Source organism: Symphodus melops (genome assembly GCF_947650265.1).
Source record: "Symphodus melops genome assembly, chromosome: 8".
In the NCBI taxonomy this organism is placed as follows: domain Eukaryota; kingdom Metazoa; phylum Chordata; class Actinopteri; order Labriformes; family Labridae; genus Symphodus; species Symphodus melops.
In genome coordinates this window covers 22641540-22666466 of record NC_136698.1, presented here as the reverse complement: position 1 = coordinate 22666466, position 24927 = coordinate 22641540, and the positions used below count along the sequence as shown (strand labels likewise).

At 41.0% G+C, this 24927-nt stretch overlaps 2 protein-coding genes across 5 annotated transcripts; one reads left to right on the top strand and one right to left on the bottom strand.

Annotated features, from left to right (window-relative positions):
* Positions 1-7817: 7817 nt before the first annotated feature.
* cUnh19orf44 (chromosome Un C19orf44 homolog) lies at positions 7818-14202 on the top strand. 2 transcript variants are annotated; one of them, XM_079350244.1, is made up of 11 exons: positions 7818-8215; positions 8337-8498; positions 8589-8711; positions 8822-8913; positions 9048-9549; positions 10007-10337; positions 10776-10855; positions 11781-12198; positions 12626-12715; positions 13645-13811; positions 13919-14202. In XM_079350244.1, the coding sequence occupies exons 2-11, from the start codon at positions 8382-8384 to the stop codon at positions 14018-14020; spliced, it is 2022 nt and encodes a 673-aa protein (XP_079206370.1). In that variant the 5' UTR covers positions 7818-8215; positions 8337-8381; the 3' UTR covers positions 14021-14202. The 2 variants fall into 2 exon arrangements, with proteins under 2 accessions (XP_079206370.1, XP_079206369.1); XM_079350243.1 differs by having other exon boundaries at positions 7818-8498.
* Positions 14203-15798: 1596 nt separating this feature from the next.
* akr1a1b (aldo-keto reductase family 1, member A1b (aldehyde reductase)) lies at positions 15799-23735 on the bottom strand. Of its 3 annotated transcripts, none has more exons than XM_079350997.1 (9): positions 23573-23735; positions 20791-20886; positions 20206-20325; positions 19258-19409; positions 18924-19119; positions 18620-18819; positions 16908-16980; positions 16632-16718; positions 15799-16077 (listed from the first exon to the last, which is right to left on the bottom strand). In XM_079350997.1, the coding sequence occupies exons 2-9, from the start codon at positions 20869-20871 to the stop codon at positions 16012-16014; spliced, it is 975 nt and encodes a 324-aa protein (XP_079207123.1). In that variant the 5' UTR covers positions 20872-20886; positions 23573-23735; the 3' UTR covers positions 15799-16011. The 3 variants fall into 3 exon arrangements, with proteins under 3 accessions (XP_079207123.1, XP_079207122.1, XP_079207124.1); XM_079350996.1 differs by lacking the exon at positions 23573-23735 and adding an exon at positions 23442-23559; XM_079350998.1 differs by lacking the exon at positions 23573-23735 and adding an exon at positions 21106-21210.
* Between the last annotated feature and the right edge of the window lie 1192 nt (positions 23736-24927).

The window sequence follows — 24927 nt, the reverse complement described above, 5'->3', positions numbered from 1 at the left end:
ATAAGGTACAAAAAAAGGTGTCCGTGTGTTTGAGGCAGCAGAATGTAACGTGAATTTATTATTCATGGATGCTTCAAGGTGAAGGTGCGAAGAGGGCTAATTACTGAGTCTTCTGGAGAGATTCTACTGGAAAAGATCATGATGATGCTTTGATTTAAGTGACTTCATAGACATGAATGTGGCAGAGACTACTGTTAGAAATCAAGAAACGAAAGATCTGCATGTGTGATCTTTACACACATGTGGAGCTGTGTTTGTTTTTTCAAATTTGCCACAATAATAGCTCCATATTGGCCACATGTAGTTGTAGACTGAGAAATTAGTGCCTTATGTGGCTTTAATAATTCGAAATGGTTGATTTAATAAATTACTTTACTGTGAATGATTTAGGTCTAAACAGCATTTCAATTAATTGTGTTTTTCTCCAAACTGAACCATTATCATCAAACTGTACTGAAGAAGACGTGTTAAATGAGGCAGTCATTGAATTTTCTGCAGAATTAATCACTTTCTCAATTTCATCACCAGATGTTTGGCACCAGTAGACTCACTGTGTGTTGATCATTTAAGAATGCCAGATAAAGATACTTCCTCTTTGGTTAGGCCTTTACATCTTTTTAAATCATTCTTGAGTAAAACTGATGATGTGCTCCAGTCCTAGTGCTCAGCTCGCTGTACAGGGACTGTTGCCTTTGTTTGAATCCGACTCTGAATGCATCTTTCCTTCGCATGTCTTCTCCCGCGCTCCCTCAGCCTGATTTATGACTCTCTCCACTGTCCTGCCTCTCTAAAGCTGTTTTCGCATATGCACTGCTAAAAAAGATATCATTTCTGTAGCTCTGCTTCTTAGTCCAAGTGAATGATGTGTCTGTTGGTGTTCATATACAGCTCCTCCTGCAAATACCAGGTGTTATTTTGAGTTATCTGCAAGTGTAAAAGCCTCTCACAACAATTACTCAATAAATTACTTGGCATGTTGTTGAGATATGTACTGATTCCATTGTGATTTTAACTGATCCTTTAAGGAATCCCTGACTTTACCTCAGGGTGTTTTGTGTTGACTGAAGTTTCCCTTTAATATTCCAACACAAACAGTATAGGCTGCAATAGCCAGAGTCTCCAAAATTCAAATTCGTTGAAAGATTTAATCCAAACCACATTATATCAATATTGGTCCTCTGATTGTTCAAATGCCTCTATCCTGGCATTTCACTGTACTTGGTAATTTTCATCAAATAAGTCATATTTTGCTGCTTCTTGTTCCCAGCTTATAATAGCCAATAAGAGGCTGAATTATAAGGAGGTGTCTGCCTGTATTTTGACGTCTCTACACCTAGAAAATTGCACACAATCATGCTGATGACAGATGTTTCTCGAAGTCTCGAATGAGATTCTGGACACGTGTGTATGCAGCTTTAATCAGTACCTCACATTCTGATAGCATGGACGACAGCCTGTGAAAAGGGACTGCATTATATCAACTGCAACAACATTATATTAACTGCATCAACATACTGTTCACACATTTGAATATTTTTTAATGAATTTCAACACACTCTGAAACTACAGATTATTTGCTTTATTTGTTTTTGTTGTCCTTGAGGTTCAAGAACAGCATGAACCTTTGTCCCCATATGTCTGGGTGTGAATGTATAGCCGGATTTTGCAGTATTCTGTTTTCCTGCAGTCCTTTCACCAGGTCAGAACGATAAATCGACAATAGTACAGTACTTGTAAACAAACATTTTCATTGTGAGTACAGCATGTTAGGGATGGAGAGCATGTTTGCAACCTTGATGCACAGCTCTGCCTGAACACAATCTAACACAGCACCATAAAAGTGCTTATTAAACTTGTGACCTTGCTGAAAACAGAGTATATTTTCTTTATCACATTGTGTTGTTCTGTTGGGAGAAGACGTTTTAATAGGCTGTTACTGAGTACTATGGACGTGGTGTTTCTGGATAGGCACAGGCAACAACAACATAAATTGAATAATTTAGAAAATCAAGCCGGATGATTAAACCCTGTTTAGGGAATTGCCTGATGCCCTAAGCTCTGAGCGAGAACGCAAACAGCAGGGACATTGATGGCATTGACATGATTGTTGATAGCAAAGTAGAGCCAAAACAAGGTCATTGATTTTACACAGAGGAGCAGGCTGTTTATTAGGGACAGTGTATATTACTGAACAGCTGTAACAATTACAGCTGTAAGGTGCCCGATTATAGCAGAAGTGCTAGTTTTCATCTGTTGTCCCTCGGCAGCGAACAGAGAAAGCCACATTACAAATAAACAAAGGCACAAGTGACACAAGACAATAATAGAAGGTAAAGAAAGGTAAGGCAAGGTACTTTAAGCACTCAGACCTGCAATCAGCAGGTGTTTAAGATGCGGATCACACAATACACCTTCAAGTCTAAGGAATAGCATGTTGGCTGGAAATGTCACTTGATAAATTCTTCAAGTAAAATTAATTCAACTAAAATTAATTGAAGTAAGAATATCAAAAGAGTTTAAAGTTACAGTGCAGAGTGAAGGATTAAAATCTTTATTAAAATAGTTCAGTTAAAGGCAGCTGTAAACAGGTGGGTTTTTAACCTGGATTTAAAAGAGCTGAGAATTTCAGCGGACTTTTAGTTTTTTTCAGATATAAGGAGCATAGAAACTGAATGCTGCTTCTCCATGTTTGGTTCTGACTCTGGGGACAGACAGCAGACCTGTACCAGACGACCTGAGTGGTCTTGACAGTTCGTAGTTAATCAGGAGGTCACACATGTATTTTGGCCCTAAACCATTAATTGCTTTATAAACCAGCAACAAGATTTTAAAATCTATTCTCTGAGAGACTGACAGACAGTGTAAAGACCTCAGAAATGGACTGATGTGATCCATTTTCTTGGTTTTGGTGAGGACTCTAGCAGCAGTGTTCTGGATCAGCTGCAGTTGTCTGACTGATGTTTCAGGCAGACCTGTAAAGACACTGTTACAGTAATCAAGAAGACTGAAGATAAAAGCATGGACAAGTTTTCCCAGGCCAGGTGCTGGGACATAAGTCCTCTAATTCTTGATATGTTCTTCAGGTAATAGTAGGCTGATTTTGTAATTGTCTTGATGTGGCTTTAAAAATGTAGGTTTGAGTCCATCACTACACCTAGATTTCTAGCTTTGTCTGTGGTTTTGAGTTTTACTGAATCAGGCTCTGCGCTGACTCTTCGTCGCTCTTCCTTTGCTCCAAAAACAACAACCTCGCTTTTGTCTTTGTTTAGCTGGTGAACATTTTTGCACAGCCACTCATTTATTTGCTCTATGCATGTACCCAGTTCCTTAATAGAATTTCCTGGCGACATTGTAATATATATTTGTGTATCGTCTGCGTAGTTATGATGACTTATTTTATTGGTTTTTTTTAATAATCTAAGCTAGTGGGAGCATGTAGACGTTAAACAGAAGAGGTCCCGGGATGGAACCCTGGGGAACTCCACAAATAAATTTTGTTTGCTCAGATTTGAAGTTACCTGTTGACACGAAGAACTCACTGTTCTTGAGGTAGGACGTAAACCACTTTAGTGCTGTGCCAGAAACTCCAACCAAGTTTTCCAGTCAGTCGAGTAATATATTGTGTCCAAGCAGCGCTGAGATTAAGTAAAACTAAGACTGAGGCACTGCCACAATCTGTGTTTAAATGGATGTCATTAAACACCCTGACCAGAGCTGCCTCAGTGCTGTGATTTTGTCTAAGACCTGACTGGAATACATCGAAACAGTCGCTCAATGTTAAGTTAATTGCAGGACTGCTATGAATTCATGAAACTGGTTTATCACATAACTTCCTGTTAAAAGCAATACTAACTTCCTCTCAAACGAGCATTGATGTATTAATTGTGGTTTCGGAACCCCCTGCTCCCCTCTGAGCCCCCCTGCATTAGAATATTTAAGACTAAAAACTAAAATCCAACACATTGATTTCTATGGCAACAGGTTAAGCCCACGAAATATAACAGCAAAAGGGATGACAGAGAATTGTGTTTATTCCCAATGCAACCAATCTTCCTGTTTTCTTCCACTGACCAAAGTTAACTTTCAGCTTGCCAGATCTACACCGTAGTTATTGTTGACGGTGTCGCGTTTCGAGTGAAGCAGAAAACACATTGAAGTGACCGAGACATTGAGTCGGATCCGTAAGAATCAGATTTGAATGACATTAGAAACCACTTGTGAATGTGGTTTGAATCAGATTTGGAAAAATCTTTTTGTGTCCAGACTGGCAAAAAAAACTACGTATACGTAGAACGTAAACTACATACAATTTGGACGTGCTAAAAATGAGATTTAGAGGTGCAACGTGAACAAGGCCATATTGTCAAGGTCAGTTTCGCCCGTCCGTATTGATTTAACACTGAGTTCTTTTCTACTCCCATAATACACCGCAAGCCTAGACATCAATTTTTTTGATTGACAGTCCCAGCGGTGGATTTTACATACTATATGTTTAACACCTCAGGTCACACAAATCTCCACATTCACACAGATGATGGAGACTACTGTGTAAAGAGACTATGACTATTAACTAATCCATTACACATTCATTCGGGCCAACAAAGTAGCGGGAGCAACTTGGTGTTTTTCCCAACGACACATCGGTCATATGGCTGCAGGAGCTGGGGATCAAACTGAGAGATAACTGACTCTATGGGCCACCATAAGTCACAGCCGCCTCAGGTGAGCCTAACCACTGCTGCAGAGATGGTATTGTCTTCAACTTCAAACTACTTCATTTATCCATTAAGAACTTCAGTTGTGTAAAAGAGCTCAGCACAAAAAACAAACAAAAACACAAACATATTAACACCCTGTTCACTGAGTGAGTGAAGCCTGTTGGCCATGACAAATGATGCGTACTAGATCAACAATAAAAAATAATCAGCCCTCACTTACACAGAATAAGAGACAGAAAAGAAACTAGAATGACAGACAATGTGACTTTAAAGTTACACAGATTGTTTGCTTTCTACAATGAGGGAGGACTGTAGGGTCTTGTTATTGTCTGTGATCAGGAGCCAATGAAATCCTTATGTTCCCCTGAAGCTGTGACGCAGACAATACACTGATGACGAGTGACTGCTCTTTTGAGTACTAAGCCCCCAGTTTGCTCCACTAAAACTTTTTTTTCACATCAATAAAGTGCACTTTATATTGTAAATATTTGACCTTGTTTTGAAAACCTCAGCCTGACATTCCTCTGGTGCCACCTTCAGGAACAAGTTCACTCTATGTTTGATCACTTTTTATCCATCCAATATTTTCATGTTATAAGCATCATTTTTGTCTGAATAAAAAATGCTTTTCGATTTTTAAATACAAAACTGTGAGTGTAAAATAAACCTGTAAAATAAATATGCTATCAGCATAAGACTTCAAAATGTATGTTCTTGTTTCTTTTTCTATCAGGCAATGCAATAACATGACAATGAGTTATATAAAGACAAAACAGGAGTAAGAATGTGAAGACAGAAACAACAACATTAAGTAAGAATGTGAAGACAGAAACAACAACATTAAGTAAGAATGTGAAGACAGAAACAACAACATTGAAGGCTAAACAGTTGCACTTCATGGAGTTCAAGCAATACGGTTCACACTCAATAACAACTGTGTGAAAGGAGATTGTGTATTGTGAACACGTAACTTTGATATTTAGCCTTAGATTCAGTTTACCACCCGCTTCGGGCTGCATTCCCAAACAACCTGACTCCGAAAAGGCCGTCCTGGACTGTGTGTTTTGAATAGTGCCCCATGTGTCAGAGAGAGGTAGAGCAGGTAAATAAGTGAGTTATTAAATAAGCTAATAATAACACCAAAACATGACTTATTTTTAAAAGAGATGCATAGGAGAAAAAAAGGGGGGAGGGCCCAAAACAAATCAGCACAATCATCCATATTGTCCATTCAGACACACACATCATGATGCAATAGAAACGTTTTAAGCCAAGATTCAATATATTATGATAATGTTTGTAAATATTTATGTTACAAAAGTTATAAGTAAATGATGGCATACTGTGTTAAGAGAACAAAAATGAATAATAATGTATTATAGTAATTATATAGTCATGGTTTAATGATGGTAATAATAACACAATATTACAGGCTGCAACAATGAGCACCAAGTAATATCTATTATGAGGTGTGCTTCTGCCCTCCTGGACAGGTGACTCTTGAATGAATGAAAAATGAATGAAACCTTTTTTGCCCCTCCGAGAATTTGTCTAACACTGAGAGCATAAAACACTATACAAACAAACATTTTCAAGACAGCACAGAAAAACACAAAACATGCTAAAGCATCACATGATTGAAAGAGGGATTTCAGAAGCAAGTGTGCAGAGTGCCAAGTACATCCTGTATAATCAGAGTTTACTGCAGCTGGATGCTGCAGGGTACAAACTCTTGTAAAAGAGAGCCTGATCTCAGTGGATTAATTTCCTGGTTAAATAAATGTTGAATAAAGAATATGATTCTTCCGAAATGATAAGTGAAGGTGCCAGGCTATTAGAGAGGTGACAAAAAAAGAGAACACGCAGCTGATCTGCAGCACAGCTTGCAGGGGAGGAATCTGAGAGGGAGGTTCAAGGCGAAGATCAAAATGTGATTTATATCACCTATATTTTATGTTACACTTTAGTCTGTTTATTCCTTGCGTAAACTCAGCAATCTTGGTCTCTTTGCTGATCTTCAAGTGTTTTCTAGTTGGTCTATGTTGGATATGTTTTAATGCTTCAATCTGTTCAACCCTTACGTATTAAAAAAACAAACAAACAAACAAACATTGCAAACATATTGAACACCACTAAAGGAAATAACATTCAAAAACTCAGATATGTTGGTGATTCATTGGTTACAGCAACAAATAATCTATGTTGAGAAAGAGGGTTTTTAAACTCAGGCTTTAAGGAGTAGAATCCAGATAAAAGTAAAAGGCTCGATAACGAGAGAAGACATTTTATACTTTTTGAGTCCAAATGCAAACAAAAAATCTCCTCAGATTCACTTTTTAGTCGAAACAGATTTGTTTCTATAGCATCTTTCATACATGCCGGGCTTCACATGAGCCATATAAAACATTAAAAATGATCAAATTGATTAAGGAATAGATAAGTAAAAGGAATTTAAAATCCATAAAAGTATTATTTGATAGAACAGGGAACAAAATGTATGTACATTATATAACACATGCTATGAAGTCCAATAGAATGAAATAAAAACAAGAGATGAAAAAAAAATAAAAACAATGATAAAGGAAAAAAGAAAATTAGATTTTATAGGTCTTCAGTTTGCATTAGGTAGAAGAGAAATATAAAGCCCTGTTTATATTTCTGAAAGAAGATGGATAAGTTGATAACTTTCTTAATTGTATTACTATTAGGGTCTGAATTCTGGCCCACACTCCACAGCATATAGTAAGTGGAAGTAATGCTTCCTAAATGTTTCCACCCACCATTAAATAAAAAGCAAAAAAGACAAGATTTAATATTTACAGTATGGTTTTATTAGGTTTATCCTGCAGGAGGCTAATCGCCGTTAAACAGAAGGACTGAAGGGAAATAAAGAAACACTGGAACAACACATATATTTTAGAAAAGGGAAATAGTGCTGAGGGGCCAAAGTGGATTATCTCTGTCTTGAAGGTGAAAGAAAGAAAGAAAGAAAGAAAGAAAGAAAGAAAGAAAGAAAGAAAGAAAGAAAGAAGGATGGATGGATGGATTTTGACCAATGCACAGTAGAGATGTTTAATTTAGATCACAGGGACTGTTTAAAAAATGGAGAATGATTATATGTCCTCTTTAAGACAGATTTGTTTAGACTTGCTTTTAATTCATCGGTTTTGTGTGTGTGTTTTTTTTTTATGATTGCCTTTTCTGTTTGTTCTCCTACTTTTGTAAAGCACTTTGTGACTGGATGGATATTAGGCTTCTACTATAATGTAAGAAATGAGGGCGAATTGAGACCGCGAGGTGGCAGTAATTCAACCAAATGGATACCGACCATTAAACCCAGCGACGAGGAAGAAGTGGAGGGAAACGCTTCCATGGCGACGAGAGACGCCCGAATGGTCGCTACGAGAAAGTATTCAACATTATAAGCGGGTTTTAAATTTTCTAAACTGATGTGAAACTGAAGAGCTTTGTGAGCAGCCTAAAAGTGGACCTATGAGGTGTGTTTTTTTTTCAGCCTACATACTTGATGTTGGTTTTAGCCTCTCGCTAGCTAACAATGTTGTCCTCGACGCATGATAAAACAGCTTTAAACTGGTCTGTCTGTACTTGTAAAATAAGTGTTTAATAGTGCAAGTGTATAGCGGGAACGGTGTCAGGGTAAAGATGTGGAAACGAGGCGGCCGAAGCTCTGCTCTGGACCGAGCTCAGGCTCTGCTGTCCGCCAGGAGAGGAGGCGCCGAGTCTGTGCAGGAGCCTGCTGCTAAAACACGGGCACACACGGTCAGTTTGAAACCCTGTAAATGTCTTGGTACATTTGTACTGTTCATTTTTGGAGATGTATTAACATCAGTATGTCTATCTGCTCTAAAGGATTATATGGGTGAGACTGTGCTCTTAGATCTGAGTGACCTGTCTTCGGTCAGCGGAGATCCTGAGGATGAAGCTGCCACTGTGGACTCTGCAGCTGCTGCAGGGACCCAGGGAAGAGACAGGGTAAACAACTTGAGATTATAATGCAGTATATGACAGTAGGAGATAAAGGAAATAGAGCCGGGAACACTTCGAGAGCGTTTTCTGAGATGCTCTTCTTTTTCTTCTGACAGAGTCTCCGACCTCCGAGCTCTCCGGGTGGAGGAGGGAGCAGGTTCTTGAAGAAGGCTCCTGCAACAAACAGCCACTATGATCCTGATCCCAGGTAATCCTCTCTAATGTGAGGGAGACAATTGGAAATTGAACACATGTTTTCTGCCGATATTTGCATCTACTAAATATTTCCATCTTCTAAAACTCACCTCTGCTGCTTAAATTCTCTTCTGTCCCTCTGGTCAGATATGTGTCATCTTCACAGCGAGGCTCCCAGAATGCTGCTTTGAGTAGGCTGGCTCAAATTGAGAGTCGCATCCGCAGCCGTAAGCCGGCACAAGAGCAGGCCGGACAGGGGACAAAGAAATCTGCAGAGCAACTAACCTCAAACCTGGAAATCTCACCACCAGCAGCCCCATCCTTGGAGACTCCTGAGCATATCTCAGCACGGTCCAGCAGTGATCAGAGCCTTGGTGGGAAACGTTTCCTCAAGAACAGCACAGCAGCTGCTGGTAACAGTCGTGACGTTAGGTCTCGAAACAGCCCAGATCTTGGTGTCAAGTTCAGAGCTGCTGATGTTGTTTACCCTTCATCCAGTTTGAAAGCAAAGTCATTCGGAGTAGTGAGTGGTGTGAGCCTGGAAAGTGATGAAGAGGACATGAAGAAACTGCTCGGAGACTCGCTGGATTCAATGGAAAACAGCTTCTTAGTACCACAGAGACCTTCTTCAAAAAGGACAGCAGACAAGGTACCTGTTCGCTTATTATAGTATGCTTAGTGACTCTTGGGGCTTACTTAATTCTATAAATTCTAATTGTATGAACACTATTTTCAAAGATGTCTTTTGAATTAGGGAAAGTGTAAGTTGGTCAGTTTGGGTTACATCCAGCCTGTGTCACTTAAATGTAGAAACTGATATCATAAAAACCAAGTCTAGGTTACAGTCCAGTTATCTTTTCTTCATACATTTAAACTTTTAGCCACAGCTAAAATAGTATTTTAGCTAAAGAGGAGGTGCTCGAGGAACTACACAGTGCCGGACCCCCCCCCCTCCTTTGTTCGATGGCCACGTCTGGCCTGTGTACAAGAACATCAACTTCGGCCACAGCAGAACTAGCATTTCAGTCTGTATTTGAAAATAAGACTCTACTTTGTGATCCCTGCAGAAGCCGACACACTGTTATTAACCCTTTCCTCCCTGACAGATGTTCAGCAAAAGCAGTCCAAAGCTTGACTCCACTCCTGCTGCATCGCTCTCCCGTGCTGCCTCTCCTCCTCACCGCAGTTCCCCATTTCGTTTCACCGGCCAGCCTCAGGCCCACTTCAGCCCCTCTGCACTCTCCCCGTCACCCTCTCCTCCACGTGTCTCACCTTCTTCTTCAAGGAGACTGAATTCCTCCCGCAGGAGGTCAAGTCCGGTGCGATCCGTCTCCTCGTTGTCGGGCCGCAGCGAAGTGATGTCTCTGGACGAGCTCTGCCCCGTTCGGTCTCGTGCTGAAGATCCCCAAAGTGAGATGAGTTCGGTTTCCTCTGAAGGTGAGAGAAGTTTGTTAGTTGTCATTGTGTATATCATGTCAACGTCTTCAAATGTTCTGCCTATATGTACACATAAAAGAGAAGCAACCTGGAGATTTGATTCATTAACATGGTTTTTTATTCACTCCTCACCTCATGCATCCAAGAAGGACAACAAGGTACTTAAGCCACCCCTCTGTATCATTTCCCCCATGTATAACTGTTGTCCTGCTGTCTAATAGGGTGTTGTTGTTGTTCACTGAGACCACTTTAAACATGTTTGATGTTCTTTGATTTGACTCACTCAGTACCAGCAATAAAGAATACCTCAGATTTCTAGCTTTGCTTTAAAAGTGTTTTTTCTCTAATACATTATAAAGTAAAAACAAACAATGGCGGTTCTTTGGATGCACGTTGTTGTTCATAAAATTCTCTTGTGATCTTGTGTGCTTTTCACAGACTTTAAGATAAATGTGATGACATTAGATGATCTACTTCCTGCTTACCTTGGAGGTCCTGAAGAAGAACCCGGAGAAGAGGTTGGTAACGTCAGGAGTTGATGAAACAAAATGTGGAATCATGCAAATTTGTGTTAAAAGTAAGTCTATGTGGCTGTTTACTATATTACAATAATCACAAGTTTGACATGATACACCAAAACGCCCCCCCTCCAAAAAAAAAGTAAGCCACTTCAGAAGTATACAATATTGCAGTTCCAAAAGTGTCCACTGAGGCTGCTGCAAAAACCATGAAGTCTCAAATTAAGGAAGTACACTTTGAAAGCAGAAGTTAAGTGAGGCTAAAGATCCGCCTCTCTTCCCTTTACAAGTTTGATCTGATGTTAGGTGGAGAAAGCATTTTCTATATCGTGACCATAAGGCCTCTTCAGGAACCTACGGGTGACGTCACTGAGACGACGTAAACACGCTTGTATAGTTATTTTCTCTTCTTCTGACTGCTCAAAGCCCTTTCACACCACAGCTCACTCCTACACATTCACACACTGATGGTAGAGGCTTCTCTGTCGTGAGACCATCAGAAGTAACTAATCCATTTATACACATTCATACACCACCGACGAAGCAGCAGGAGCAGTCTAAGCTGAAGTGTCTTTCCCACAGCGTGACAATCGTCTGGGTCTAAAACTCAAAGACATGTTTTCATCTGAAGAAGTCGAGGTGCTGAATTATTTCATTACAATGCAGTTAGTCAATCGCTTTTAAGATTATCTCTTACACCAGAATTAGACATTGAACTTAAATATATTTAGATAATATCCTCAAATTTTTATCACTTTGTGCCGATTGTTGTCACAAACCTTCAGAGTTATTCTCGCACATTTTCAGGGAATGTGTAATTATAAAAGTTAAGGCAATCATTCCTTTTTCTATTTGGATGTCTGGTTGAATCATCCGAAGGACTTTTAGACTGATGCGTTTACTTTATTCCTGCTGCCTCGGACAGAGAGAAGACACACACAGCGACCGTCAACAGCTGCAAAGAGTGGAAGAGACAGGAAGAGAAGAGCAGCAGCAGACGGAGGAGGACATGCTGGACTACCAAAGTGACTTTGAGAGCGCGAGTATGACAGATCCAGATGACAGTACCAGCCAGGTCTCAGAAGACTTGCAAGGAGACAAAGACGAAGTATCAGAGGTCTGTGAGAGGAGTTCAGATTCAGACGTTTCCCTCAGGAGGACAGAATATGATTACTCAAGCACCTTCTCAGACACAAGTCGCTCCGACACGCCAAGAGCTGCAGATCCCAGACACTCAGCCAGCAGGAGCAGGACATCGGGGAAGCGGGCTTCAACTAGAACGGTTTTAAAGGATGAAGCGGTACAGACTCAGCCTGATCCACTGGCTCACACATTGCCAGCTGGTTAGTATACCACAACTATCACTGCCACTCTTTAGTAGTCATTAGTAGCTCTTTTCAGACTGCTTTAACTGTCATAACGAAGCTCAGCCATCATCACGTCTTTGTCCATTCATTCAGTGTACATTCAATGAATGTACTATTGGTGTCCACGTCTGTGTTGGGAGAGTCCAGCACAGCGGGGACACACACCCGCTGGTTCAGCTGAAGCCGTCTCACCTCTGTAACTCCTCTGTTACTCCCTCTGAGGAAGGTGGGATCACATTCTTCCTCCGAGACACTAAGTTTATAGGCAAAACGTCACAGAGGTAAATACGGCTTAAAACAGCAGTCTGAACAGGGATGATGTCTCAGGATTTATCTGGACGTGAGGAAAGGCGAGATGCGTCATCATCAGAGTGCTGAGTATTGCTCTTCTTTGTCTTTGCAGGTATGCCGAGGTTGGGTCCTGCAGTAGACATGGCTTACATGTATCCCAGCCCAGTGGTCGCTCATACTGTCGGTGCAGAAATGGTGGAAGGTAAGACGTGTGTTAAAGACAAATCAAACCAGTTCACACTCGTTTTCCTGGCTCAAAACTTTTTCATTTGTACCAACATAAATACTAAAGGATGAAAAGTTGGAACCTGCATCTAGATCCTAAAAGCTTCCTGTATTTGAATATTTGGTATTCGTGTGTACGGATAGCAAAAGAGATTCTTTCCTCATGTTCAACAGTGTTATTAATGTTGTTGTCTAAGGCTGCACAGCGCTGCAGTATACCCAGCTTTGCTTTATGTTGTGCTGTCTTCACATACAAACAGGAAGCAGCAACAAAAACAAGGTTTTCAAATTCCATATTTCTCAAGATGAAGAAATGTTCTTTTGATCATATCGATCGTCTGAGCGTTTTCATGGAGATGGTTGTGGCCACAAAGTGAGACTGTGCGAGCGGAGAATGTTGAAAGTGTCCAACCACCTTTCACGATCAGTGATATGTAAACGACATCAATATCAGACCTGATACTGCTGGAAATAATTTGAGACGTGTATCCTAAACCTGAACACAAAACAAACTTCCAAAATGTTTCCAAAATAAACTTGACTTTTTTTTTTGATGAAAAAAATAGTAAAGCCTTTTTCAGACCAATAGTTTTGTGATGGCATTGTTACAAACATCTGTTCTTGATACCAAACGTAACCACTTCAGTCAAGAGATTAGATGATTAGCCAAGTTTAGCATAGAGGTATTTTCTCTTAGCGATGGACACAGTGAGGCTAGCTGATTAGCTTATGCTAAGATAAATTAACCATCCCTTGGCTTTAGCTTCACAGCTAGCAGTCTAGACTAAGTCCACTAATACTGTCAGCATGAAAAATAGGAAGTGAATATTTTCCATCCTTGACAGAAACACCAGTTAATGATAAGTGTGCTTGATGTTATGTTGTGCGTTTATTTCCCCCCTTTAGCGCTCAGCACCTTCAATCCAGCCGCGTTTGCACTCAATAAAATCCTGAAACAGCAACTTGCCATGACGAGGCGAATCATCGAAAGCAACAAAAAACTTCACTCCAGCCTTTTGCAAAGCCTGGAACCGCCAAACTACAAGTACACCACCCTGGAGGACACCACGGAGGTAACACATGCCTGCACACACAGCCACAAGTTAGGGGATAGTTGGAAACTTTGATCACAGACATTGACCTATCAAAAGAAAAAGAGTGTTCTCCCTTGTTTCCACAGTATATTCGCAAACACAGAGCTCCCAGGCTGACAGTGGAGGAAGCCTTAGAAGAGGTGATGCAGGAGATGAAGACGATGACCATCATCACAGCTGAACACTGACAGAGATTATGTCCTGGAAGATTTCACCCCCATGTGTGAAACTTTTTTTATCAAGAGGAGTCTTATACTACTTTTCTACATCAGTATTAGATAGATAGTTTATTGATCCCGAGGGAAATTCAAGCATTAACACTTGCCATATGACTTACACTTCTGAAGGACATTAAACATTCAGGTGTTCATTTCTGTGTCAAAGTTTAACTAAAGCTGTGTGAAGCCTTCCTGTTTGAATTGCATTGTTTGTGACGTGACGGAGATGAACTCATTCTGCTGCTGAAACACATCAAAGCATCGTCAATGCTTTCTATACAAAACACTTGGATAAACTGTTATTCAACTCTGGAACATTTCAGTATCTTTAAATGTTACTATGACTCAGGACACACGTCACCATCTGCTACTGTGGCACAATAAAACAGACAAATTCAAATGTTTGTGTTTGATGACAACATTCAGTCATGATCCTGGAACTAAGGGTGTGTCTGAAACATTTAAAGGTCCAACATTCAGCCTTGTCTCATCAGGAAGGTCTAGGGTTCGATCCCCAGCTCCTGCAGCCACGTCCACTGTGTCCTTGAAGAAGATGCTTAACCCTGAACTGCACCCCTTTGCTTCATTTAAGTTGTATGAATGTGAAGTTCTGATGAAGCTTTACACAGTAGCCTCTGTCATCAGTGTGTGAATGTGTAGGTGTGACCTGAGGTGTAAAAGTGCTTTGAGTAGTCAGAACACTAGAAAAGAAGGATACAAGCACGACACCGTGCTTGAGCACGTTACACTAAAGCCTGGTTCACACGGCAGGATTTTAAAATTGTCGGCCTATTTCCCAAACCTTAGAGACCACACACGGCGATAAAACAAATCGGAGGTTTCACAGTTTTGGTTGTACAGTGTGTGGTGTGCAGCCACGCGCCAACATCAACACAAACCAGAACATTCCCCGATCAGACGGGGAACATTGCGAAACCAAACTCGTTTTGATTTTTGGATTCCCCGCGTGCTCCCGGCGTTTCCTCGCCACTAGGTCACCTCGCTTTCTGATTGGCTATGTGTCACAGTCAACAGGCTAGTGCTCGTTTTCCCCTTAGAAGGAAACCACACACGATGAGAAATCAGGCCAAAACAATCCAACATGCTGAATAACCCCGATTTGAGATCTGAGCGGTCCCGATGTACTTCGGATCAGACGAGAGCAGAACACACCACACACGGCAGGATTATGTTATAAAATAATTAAGATGATCGGGGCGTCCTTAAGATTATGGGAAGGGGAGAATCGTGGCCAAAATCAGCCTAATTATCCTGCCGTGTGAACCATCCTTAAGTGACCTTACTCTCTGATCAGACATTAGGGAATGAAATGCAACAGCCAAACTTTAGGTTCTGGTCCTGAATGGTCTGAAATTGTTTGGACCAGAGAACGGAGGCGGTTTTAAGGCAACCCGTTTTGGACGCCCATTAGTATTGGAGATGCTTCCAAAAAATGAAGCGAGCACAGAAAGGTTTACAGGCCGATGCAAAGCTGGCTGAACACTGAAGCTTCAGAGTCCAGGACACAACAACCTGCATATAAATCCACTTGAGGGAGGAGACGGCTCTCTCCAATGTTTTGAATTTGGACTGCAGTACTCATTTTAAACACTAGATGTCACGTTTACAAACTGCTCCTAAACTCCGTATTGATGTAAAGTAGTTGCCCTATTATTTTTGACAGTAAGTGCGCCAAACAGAGAACTATTTAATTTGAGTTTGTAACAATCAATTTCCTAAACAGACAGTGAGGTAATAAAATGTTTATTAAAAAAATCAACACGTAAAGTGAGTATACAGTCATACCAGATTCCCATCACCAACATGAACTTGAAATATTCTAATGATAAGCGCTTGATTTGACGTGATCTAAGGACAAACTGTGATGCAGGGATCCGAACATGTATATATGATGTGGGTAGAGTTGTTGAAGGCACAGATTCAGGCTGTAGAGCGGGTGATCAGTAAGGGTCGTTGAAAGGATAGTGAGGATGTCCTGCATCCCTGGGAACACGTTTTCCTTCAACCTGCAGTTAACAATCAGCAAGTTAGTACATTTCTCAGGGATGACTTTATGAGAGTAATCACTGAGAAACTTTTCATCTCTAAGAATCACACTTTGATCAATCTGAACATTAGAACCATTTATTACTCTTTTACAATGAGAGGATCATGGTTATTAAAGGTAGAGTCAGTAACTTTTACCTAAAATAATAAAATATAGATGTAATGCTCAGTGTCAGAGCCAATGGCTCCGAGTCTCTGCAGAGACTCAGAATTTAAGAGTAGATGCAATTCAGCACTTGGACGCAATTCACGCCGAATATAGCGGACGGTGATGCAGCAGCAAGGAAGAGACAGAGTTGGCTTTCTGTTGGACTGGCAGGTGCAGAAGACTGGTGGTTAGTTTGTGCTGGCGAGTGTGCGTTAAGAGTAAGCACTTCTGGGAGCGATGAGCCCAGAAGGAAGGGCCCAGTTTGAATTTTGCTTACAAGCAACAAACAACGCTACTGACTCCACCTTCAAGTTTTATTAATTGAGCTAAACAGGTAATGATGTTTCCAGCATAAAGCCTACTCACTTCAATCATTGGCACGATGTAGCGCCACCCTTTGTTCAGTGCCGTTACACTTTTCATTTCCTCTGCTTCAAGGGTGAAGTCAAACACCTGAAAAAAAAAATAACATCATGTCAACACCTGGCAAAGTAACTTGCTACAGTCCATCAAGTCGTACCACAAAATGCAAAACATGCATGAACTTGATTTGATTTCCATAATTTCAAGACCCCGTAAAAACAGACAAGAAAAATCCTCATGGTTTAGAAATGATCTGCGATGACGTCAAGTTTACTCTACCTGCAGATTCTCTTTGATGCGGGACTCCGTAACGCTCTTAGGGATGGTTACCACTCCTCTTTGTGTCTGCCACCTGCAAATACGACAAACTATAAGATCACTGTTGTTACTGGTTAGACTGACGCTGGCTTTTTAGGGACTGACACCAACAAAGATCTTCAAGAGGACCACCTTCATTTAGAGAAATGTGACTGAGCTCAGCATGTGCAGGTACGACATTTTGTACTTGAATTGAAAACATATCAGGGCTCTGCTCTCTGTGGGAATGACTGTTAAAGATCCTTTATCCTGTCTTTATTTTAATAATTCATTTAATTTTAAAGTATTAATACATCTATCATCTGAAACAACATGTTAATCAAACCTAATGAAGAAATCTCAAAACTTTACAGTCTGTTCTCATGTACTGCTGCTCCATGCAGCCTCTCTCATCTGCTTGTACTTCTAATGCTCAGAATCCCCCACAAGAGAAAAACAAAACAAAAAACAGCAGGGTTCCCTGTCTGTCAGATTAAGCCAGTCTGGAAGTCTGATTGGTCGGGTGATTTGCTCTCTCGTAATTTCTTCTTCATTCGACTTTGTTCTCAGATATGTCCCACCCCTTTTATCATTTTTGGAATGCTACAATCAGTCAGAGGGGAGTTTGTTAGATAGATCGCTACTTTATTGATTTCCCTCAGGATCAATAAAGTATCTATCTATCTATCTGCTTACTACAACAAGCCAAAAGGCTTGCATTCTTTAGGATATCATATTGAAAACTTTTCTAAACATAATGTTTAAGACTCACCTTTAAGGCTACGGTCACACTGGCAATCCATAACGTGCCCAAGCACGTCAACCCTAAAGTCCACTTTGTTTGGACAGTGTGACCACTCTGTACAGTGCTCATGTACGGTACACTTCCTTGTCTTTAGCACACTTCGGAGAGGTGTGCTTGGTCACGGTACACTTGATGCATGAGCACAAGCATGCAGGCCTTCAATATGGAGAAATCCAAAATTTTAGGGCTGTACCTGACTGACATGACTCAAAAAAAGTCACAAAATTGCACTTTTCTCTGTTGTTCTCTGATGTGTGTACGCAGACTCAACTGTGCCTCTCTCTCTCTCTCTCTCTCTCTCTCTCTCTGTCTCTCTCCAGAGAGTCCATCTATTTGTAAACTAAGGACGCTTCATGATAACATAAAGCATACCTGTGCAAGAGGTAATCTTGGTAGGTAGAGGTAAAGGTTAGTCCTGATGCAGTGTGACTGCGGACGATGCTAACCAGTGGGCGAATGGCACAGCATGGGGGGGGGAAACGTGCTTGAGTACAGCACGGTACGGAGGACCAGTGTGACCGCGCTCGAAGTCCCAAAGTCAGGAGGCTGGACTTTTTTATAAAAAGTGAAAAAAACTAACTTTTCAGCATGTTTGTAAAGGGAGACAGAGGCACTTGGAACATTGACTGTCTGTCTTCAATAAAACTTTAAAAGACTAAAAGCTTACTGTGACTGGAATGACTCATAATAAGCCACTAATTCAGTAAAGTAGATCACATGTTCTCTGTGTTGTTACGCGTGCCCCGTGCTCAGAGGACCCCACTCGTCCTGGAGCTTTAGTAAGGTATGTGGCAATAGAGCTTAGAACGAGTGCACCCTAAGATCCTAAAAGCATCCCTATTTAGACACTAAGATACAATCTGATGAGTCATCTGAAGAGTAAAATCACCTCAGGATTATCTGGGCTGGGGATTTTTTATATTTCTCTGCTAGTGAGGCTAGCACAGGCTCCTGAAGCAGAACAGGTTCATCAGGATGTTTCCAGGCCCGGTCAGGAGAACCCAGAGGGCTGTAGGCCGTCATCACCAGGCCCTGGTCCCGGCAGTGAGCCAGCAGCTCGACCTGCGCCAGGTAAGGGTGGCCCTCTACCTGCCAGACCGAAACACACAGACGCCAGCATCAACCAAAGTACTCCGAAACAACTTCTCACAGCTCACCTGTTTGGATCGCTGCTGAATAAAAACGGCGTGTACCTGTAAGACAGTGGGTTTGATGCTGGCCACGGACAGGACATCATCAATCTGACAACGGTTAAAGTTAGACAGGCCAATGGATCGGACAAGACCCTTCTCAACCAGCTTCTCCATGGCAGCCCAGGTCTGCTTGTAGTCTATGTTGTCATACAGCAAGGTGCCATCCTCATTCTTGGGGAAAGCGACGTCTCCTCGTCTAGGAAAAAGGGAGCGGAAGCCACATAGAAAAGTTTAGAGGTAACAAAAGATGGGCGGAAGTAAACAACAGCATTACATCCATGAACAGTATGTTGGTTGTTGTGGAATGTTAGACATCGATGGAGGTGTCGCTCACTGGAAGGCGTAGGGCCAGTGGATGAGGTAGAGGTCCAGGTACTCCAGCTTCAGGTCCTTCAGAGTCTTCAGGAGGGCCGGCTCCACATCTTCAGGGTGATGTTGGGTGTTCCACACTTTGGATGTAATGAACACGTCTTCTCGCCTCAGGGCCTAGAGAAAAGACAACATGTTGGATGTAGTGGGTTACATTTCATTGAGCAATTAAGCTGGGGGTTTTTTAGGCCTGTTTTGGGGCTTGGTTGCCTTTGTTGGAAAGGACAGCTGATGAGAGACCCTGTGAGAGGAGGGGGGAGGGTGACATGCAGCAAAGAGCCCACCATACAAACCCATGGCCACTGGACTCCTGCCTCTGTACATGGAGTGTGCAACATAACTAATTAGGCTATACAGCCCCCCTAGAACAATAAAGTTTAGACTGGAAAGAAACCTGACAGACAGAAATCTACCAACTTCCTAAATGTCTTCTGTCATTTTGCATTAAGGACCAGACAGTTTAAGTTTGGATAAAATATATATATATATATATATATATATATATATATATGTGATGAAGCAGGGGCAGGGATTCACAGTTGTGGTGCATGCACCTCATGGAGGTCACTGACATCCAGGTGGACAACCCGGGTTCCAATCCAGTCTGTGCTCCTTTCTCTACAATAAAGGCACTGTATAATAAAAACGTATACATACTTTATAAATACCGCAAGGGGAAATTCAATCTTTAATGCACATTAACACACACACAGGCTGAAATACACACAAACTAATGGAGAGGTTTTTTTGGGGTTCGGTGCCTTGCTCAAGGGCACCGCGGCAGTGCTCAGGAAGTGGACTGGCCCCTCTCCAACCACCAGGCCAATTTCCCGAATTGAACAGGTGACCCTCTGTCTCCCTGCAGACTGAGCTACTGCCGCCCCAAAAGAAAAAATAAAAGAAGCAGTTTTACCTTGCTGGGGCCGAGTGTCTCCTGTAGAGCTTCTCCTATCTCAACCTCATTTCCATAAATGGATGCACAGTCAATGTGGCGATAACCAGAATCCAAGGCCCAGATAACTGCCTGTTTGACCTAAGAGAGGGGGTAAAAAGAGGCGAAAAGGACAATCTTTAAAATGTAACAACGACTCAAAAGGTTGCAAACTTAAAGACTTGACCATTTATTTACAGACCAGCGAATTCACATTCAACCTTCTACGAATATTATTATTGATTATTTGTCCTGAAAACAAGAGAAAACACTCATTTGGTTGCTAAATATCATCGCTGGAAGTTTATCGAATGAACTCCAAACCACTAACCTGTTTACATGATCACACACTCGACAGGGAGAATGTAAGAAAAATAATCAGTGCAGCTTTCATTTGAGTAGACATTTCAACATTCATACTAAACATGAAGGAATAAAGAACCAGACAGCAGAAGGCATGATTGCTTTTCTTACGATGACATTCATGTAGAGGACAAAAATCCTTTAGAGATGCGCTGTTTTTATTCAGGATTTATTTCGTTCAAAAGGCTTTCATTGCATAATTACCTTTCCTGGTTCACTCTTCCATGTCCCCAGTCCAAGGAGGGGCATCTTTCGCCCCGTGTTGAGAACTGCAAAGTCATTCATGCCTCTCAGGAAAACCTGAAAAGGAGAAAGGAGAGTCGGATTCAGTCAGTGAGGGGAACTACCCTCTGGTGTTTAAAGCTGCAGTGCCAAAAAAAGTTGTGAATAAGAGAAAAATACTGTTATTAGACTTAAAGGCAGGGTTAGTCATTTCCTCCAGATACACTTTTCAAGATTTTGCTTGAAATTGTCTTTAAGTCCTGAAAGTAATTAATAATTCACGTGAAAATCCTTTACCTGAAGCAGTTCAACTTCAACCAATGTCTGCCCTCGGTACACACTTTATGAACCAATCACGCCTTCCTGTCTCCCTGCTCGTTCTCTACTCCACGCATGCATGAGCCCACACTCAAAGCATGAACTGTAATCAGCTTCTGGACCAATGGTGCTAGTGCATGTAATGCGAGGGGCGTGGCTTGAAGGAATCACAGAGGGGAGGGGCTGGGTGCAGACAAAGCCCAGAGAGAATGCTACTTTTAAAATCACGCTATATTATAGATATGATCAAATACAGGATCAAGGATACAGGAGAACATGTGGCTTTTAATAAACTATGAAGAGTGACGAGAAGCCACAGAAGCTGTCCTGTGTAGAGTAACAGAAGAAATCATCTCTAAAGTCACCGACTGTAAAGTGAACACATCAGCAGGATCTGGAAGAGGCACAGAAGTGTGATGATTCATATCCTGAATGCATTTTATCTAGATACATGAAGACACACGTTTACAACCACTTGTGTATCCATAAACAGCATTAGATTTTAAGCTGCAGTTCAACAGATTGTTCTCATGGAGATCTTCTCCTCTCTAGTTTTATCAAACCAGGCAGACTTTAGGAGACCAGAGAACACCTGAAGGCCGGTGTAGCCAACTTACTTAGAAACAATACGATGAGCAGAAAATGTGCAAACAACCAATATAAAGAGCTTTAACATGAACACTGTCAAATCCTAAAGCGGCACGTCTTAGACATACTGAGGACGCGTTCACTTCATTGAAGAGTCAATGTTTAAACTTTATAGCTGCAGCTAAAGAGTTCAGGAGACATCAGACGTAACAGTTAAATACACTATTTAAATAACCAGTAAGTTTGTAAAATATGTTTCTGTAGTTACAAAGGTTCACTCACAGTGACACCAGTCCTTCTTATCCTGGTTTAAAGTTGTTTGAATAAGGATTTCTCTTTGAGCACCATCCAGTGAGCCAGGCCTGACCGACAAAGGAAGAAGGAAGTGCTGACTTGCATTTCCCTCAAAGTCAGGAGGCTGATCTTTTTATAAGAAGAGTAAAACGCTGTAACTTTACCACATGTTCTTAATTTGCCTTAATTTGCCTTGAATTTCCCTCGGGATCAATAAAGTATCTATCTATCTATCTATCATCTAAAGGGAGATGGAAGGATTTCTTTCAGTTGTAAAAATATTGATGTATATATATATGAGAGGAATCTCTGCATGTGGCAACAAATACTAAAAATGTAATGTTTGTCTTTCAAAAAAGTAGAGACGACTAAAAGCTAAGTTAGAAAAGTCTTTGTTTTTGGTGTTCACAGATCTGAGTTCAAACAGTCAAATCAATCATCAGCCACTGGAAACAAAAGCACGACTTTCAGGGTTCTTGTCCTTGTCGTGATAGAGAAAATCCTTCACGCCTTCATCTTCAGCCGTGAGTGCTAGTTTCTTGCACTTAAAGCAGCTACACGACAACACTGTCAAATTGACAATGATGAGAAGAAAAGCCAGGGCAACTCACTTCCTTTGTTAAATCTTCACACTTAAATCTTATACTGATGCAATATTTGAAACGTAGTTTTACCACCAAGACGCATATCTGAGGTGTTGGACAGCTCGATCATGACATAAAACGACTGCTGCAACCTTTTGATTTGACTTCCCCTCACCTGCAAGAAATCCTTAAAAACTCTCCTCTCCAATATCACCTAGAACCTCCAACAAACTTCATCATCATCCTCCTTCTTCTTTTAGACTATTTCTTCTTTGTTGTCTAGCATGAGTACTCGGAAAGCGCTTTAGAAGTGTAATGTATTATAACTATAAATAATAAAGATTTTATGTGCAAATGAATAAGCAGAGTATGGTGGCAGAGATGTGATATACAGCTTTATTTTCGGCTTCTGATCCCCATTAAATCTCCGTAAAAAGCTTCTCTCCTTTGGTTCTGTCACATCTCTGCTGCACTTCATCACAGCACTAAATCTGAAGAGACATTGTGAAGCCATGTTCAGCACTCATGGTTCCTGACACCACTGAGAATATAAAACATTCATAAGCTTTTTCCTGACATGTCTGAAGACTCTGTGGAGTCAACTGAGAGTGATCCACTTAGACAACCCAAATCAAAATAAATCCTGTCCACGGTATAACACCAGCATTAATATCTACCATGTATCATTAGACAGGCTCCTGTTGTTATACAGACTTGTTTACATGTCTACGGTGACAGCCGGTTTGGTTAAAATAAAAACACCAATTCATAACAGCTAGCTAGCTTTAGCTTCACCTGGAAATGACAAACTGACTGAAGAAAAGCCATTTATAGTCCCGGGACACTCACCCTCCTCCTGCCGGTGTCGAAACACAAACGACGGAGGAGAATCTGGACCCTGAATGGCTGCATGCTCGGTTCCGCTCAGTGTTTGGATAATTAACTAAAAAATTTACGATGTCAGCCCCTCAAACACTTACTGTTATCCAAGAAGTTTGAAAACCTGCGTCTTTCTTCTCTTCAGCTGAGCAGCACGAATATGCAAATGTGAAAGGCTGCTGTTTTCTGCACAGTGTTCAAAAACACCACCTCACGTCGGTGACGTTTCCCTTTCCGGGATGGTTATGCCTCCATTTCCGGTTGACCATTTCAGCCCTCCCTTACTTCAGCATCTTTTGCACTACTCACCACTTCACTACTTTCATTTTTTAACCTTCTACATGTTAATCTTTGCTTATTTTGTGTTTATTGTTGATACAGCGTTTTTTTATTTTATTTTGTATAGCAGAGTAAAATGCATGACAGAGCACTTCACATCAGGCGAGTCATGACTCTTAATGTTAACTCATCTAAAGTTCAAATCCTGAAAAGAGGAACCTCTTTTCTGGAGCAAAAGGAGAAAATATACAATGTAGGAAAAAAAGAAATATATCCCTGTGAATTTTGATTTAAATTGCCACAAATCCAATACAACTCCTTATTAATTATCAGTCTGTATGCATAGTTTCTACTTAGGTACCATCCTTGATAAAACACATGTAAAAAAAAATACCTTTGATGCAATCACCATCTGCAATATTGTCAATCAGAGACTGTTAGCCTTATTTCCCATATTAACTGGTTTTTGCACCAATACGCCAAGAAGTATTCTTTGTACTGTATATGTAAGTGTACTTGGAAAATAAAGAAAAAACAATTCTTATTCTGATTCTTCTCAAGAAACCTGAGGAATTGTAATGTCGACAAATCTTTTAAAATGTTTTATTGACTCCATGTGAACTGTTGCAATGATCTGTTTGTTAACCTCAGCACTGTTAACAAAAACAGACAGGAAAATATAATAAAAAGGTCACATTTACCCTCAGAACCCTCAGAATGCAGAGTTTAGACTTCTGCCCTCCGAGAGGAGGTTCAATTATGTTAGGAGGGCCAAATCAAACAGATATCCGAGGTCCTTTGTCCTTTCAGCAGCGGAGTTTCTAAATAAGCAGCATTGTTGCCAGTCTACATGTCTGCTTGGGGCCCCAGGCTGGTAGGGTCCCCCCAAGAGCAGATCAACTTCATACCACATCAATGGCTTAAAATGTGCAATGACAGAAGGAAACCCCCCTAAGTGACGTACTGTATCTGACCGCACTCTCTGAATGATACTTGTCTAGCCCTAAATATGGGGGAGAGACACTTTTATAATGTAACTTGCGTTAAAAAAAAACGTTTTGGTGTCAGACTATTTACTACATGATGGGGATGAACGCTGTTTGTAGGGGCCACCTCTATAACATACTGTATACCTATATACTGTAGATATGCGCAATCATATGTGTGGACACTCCTG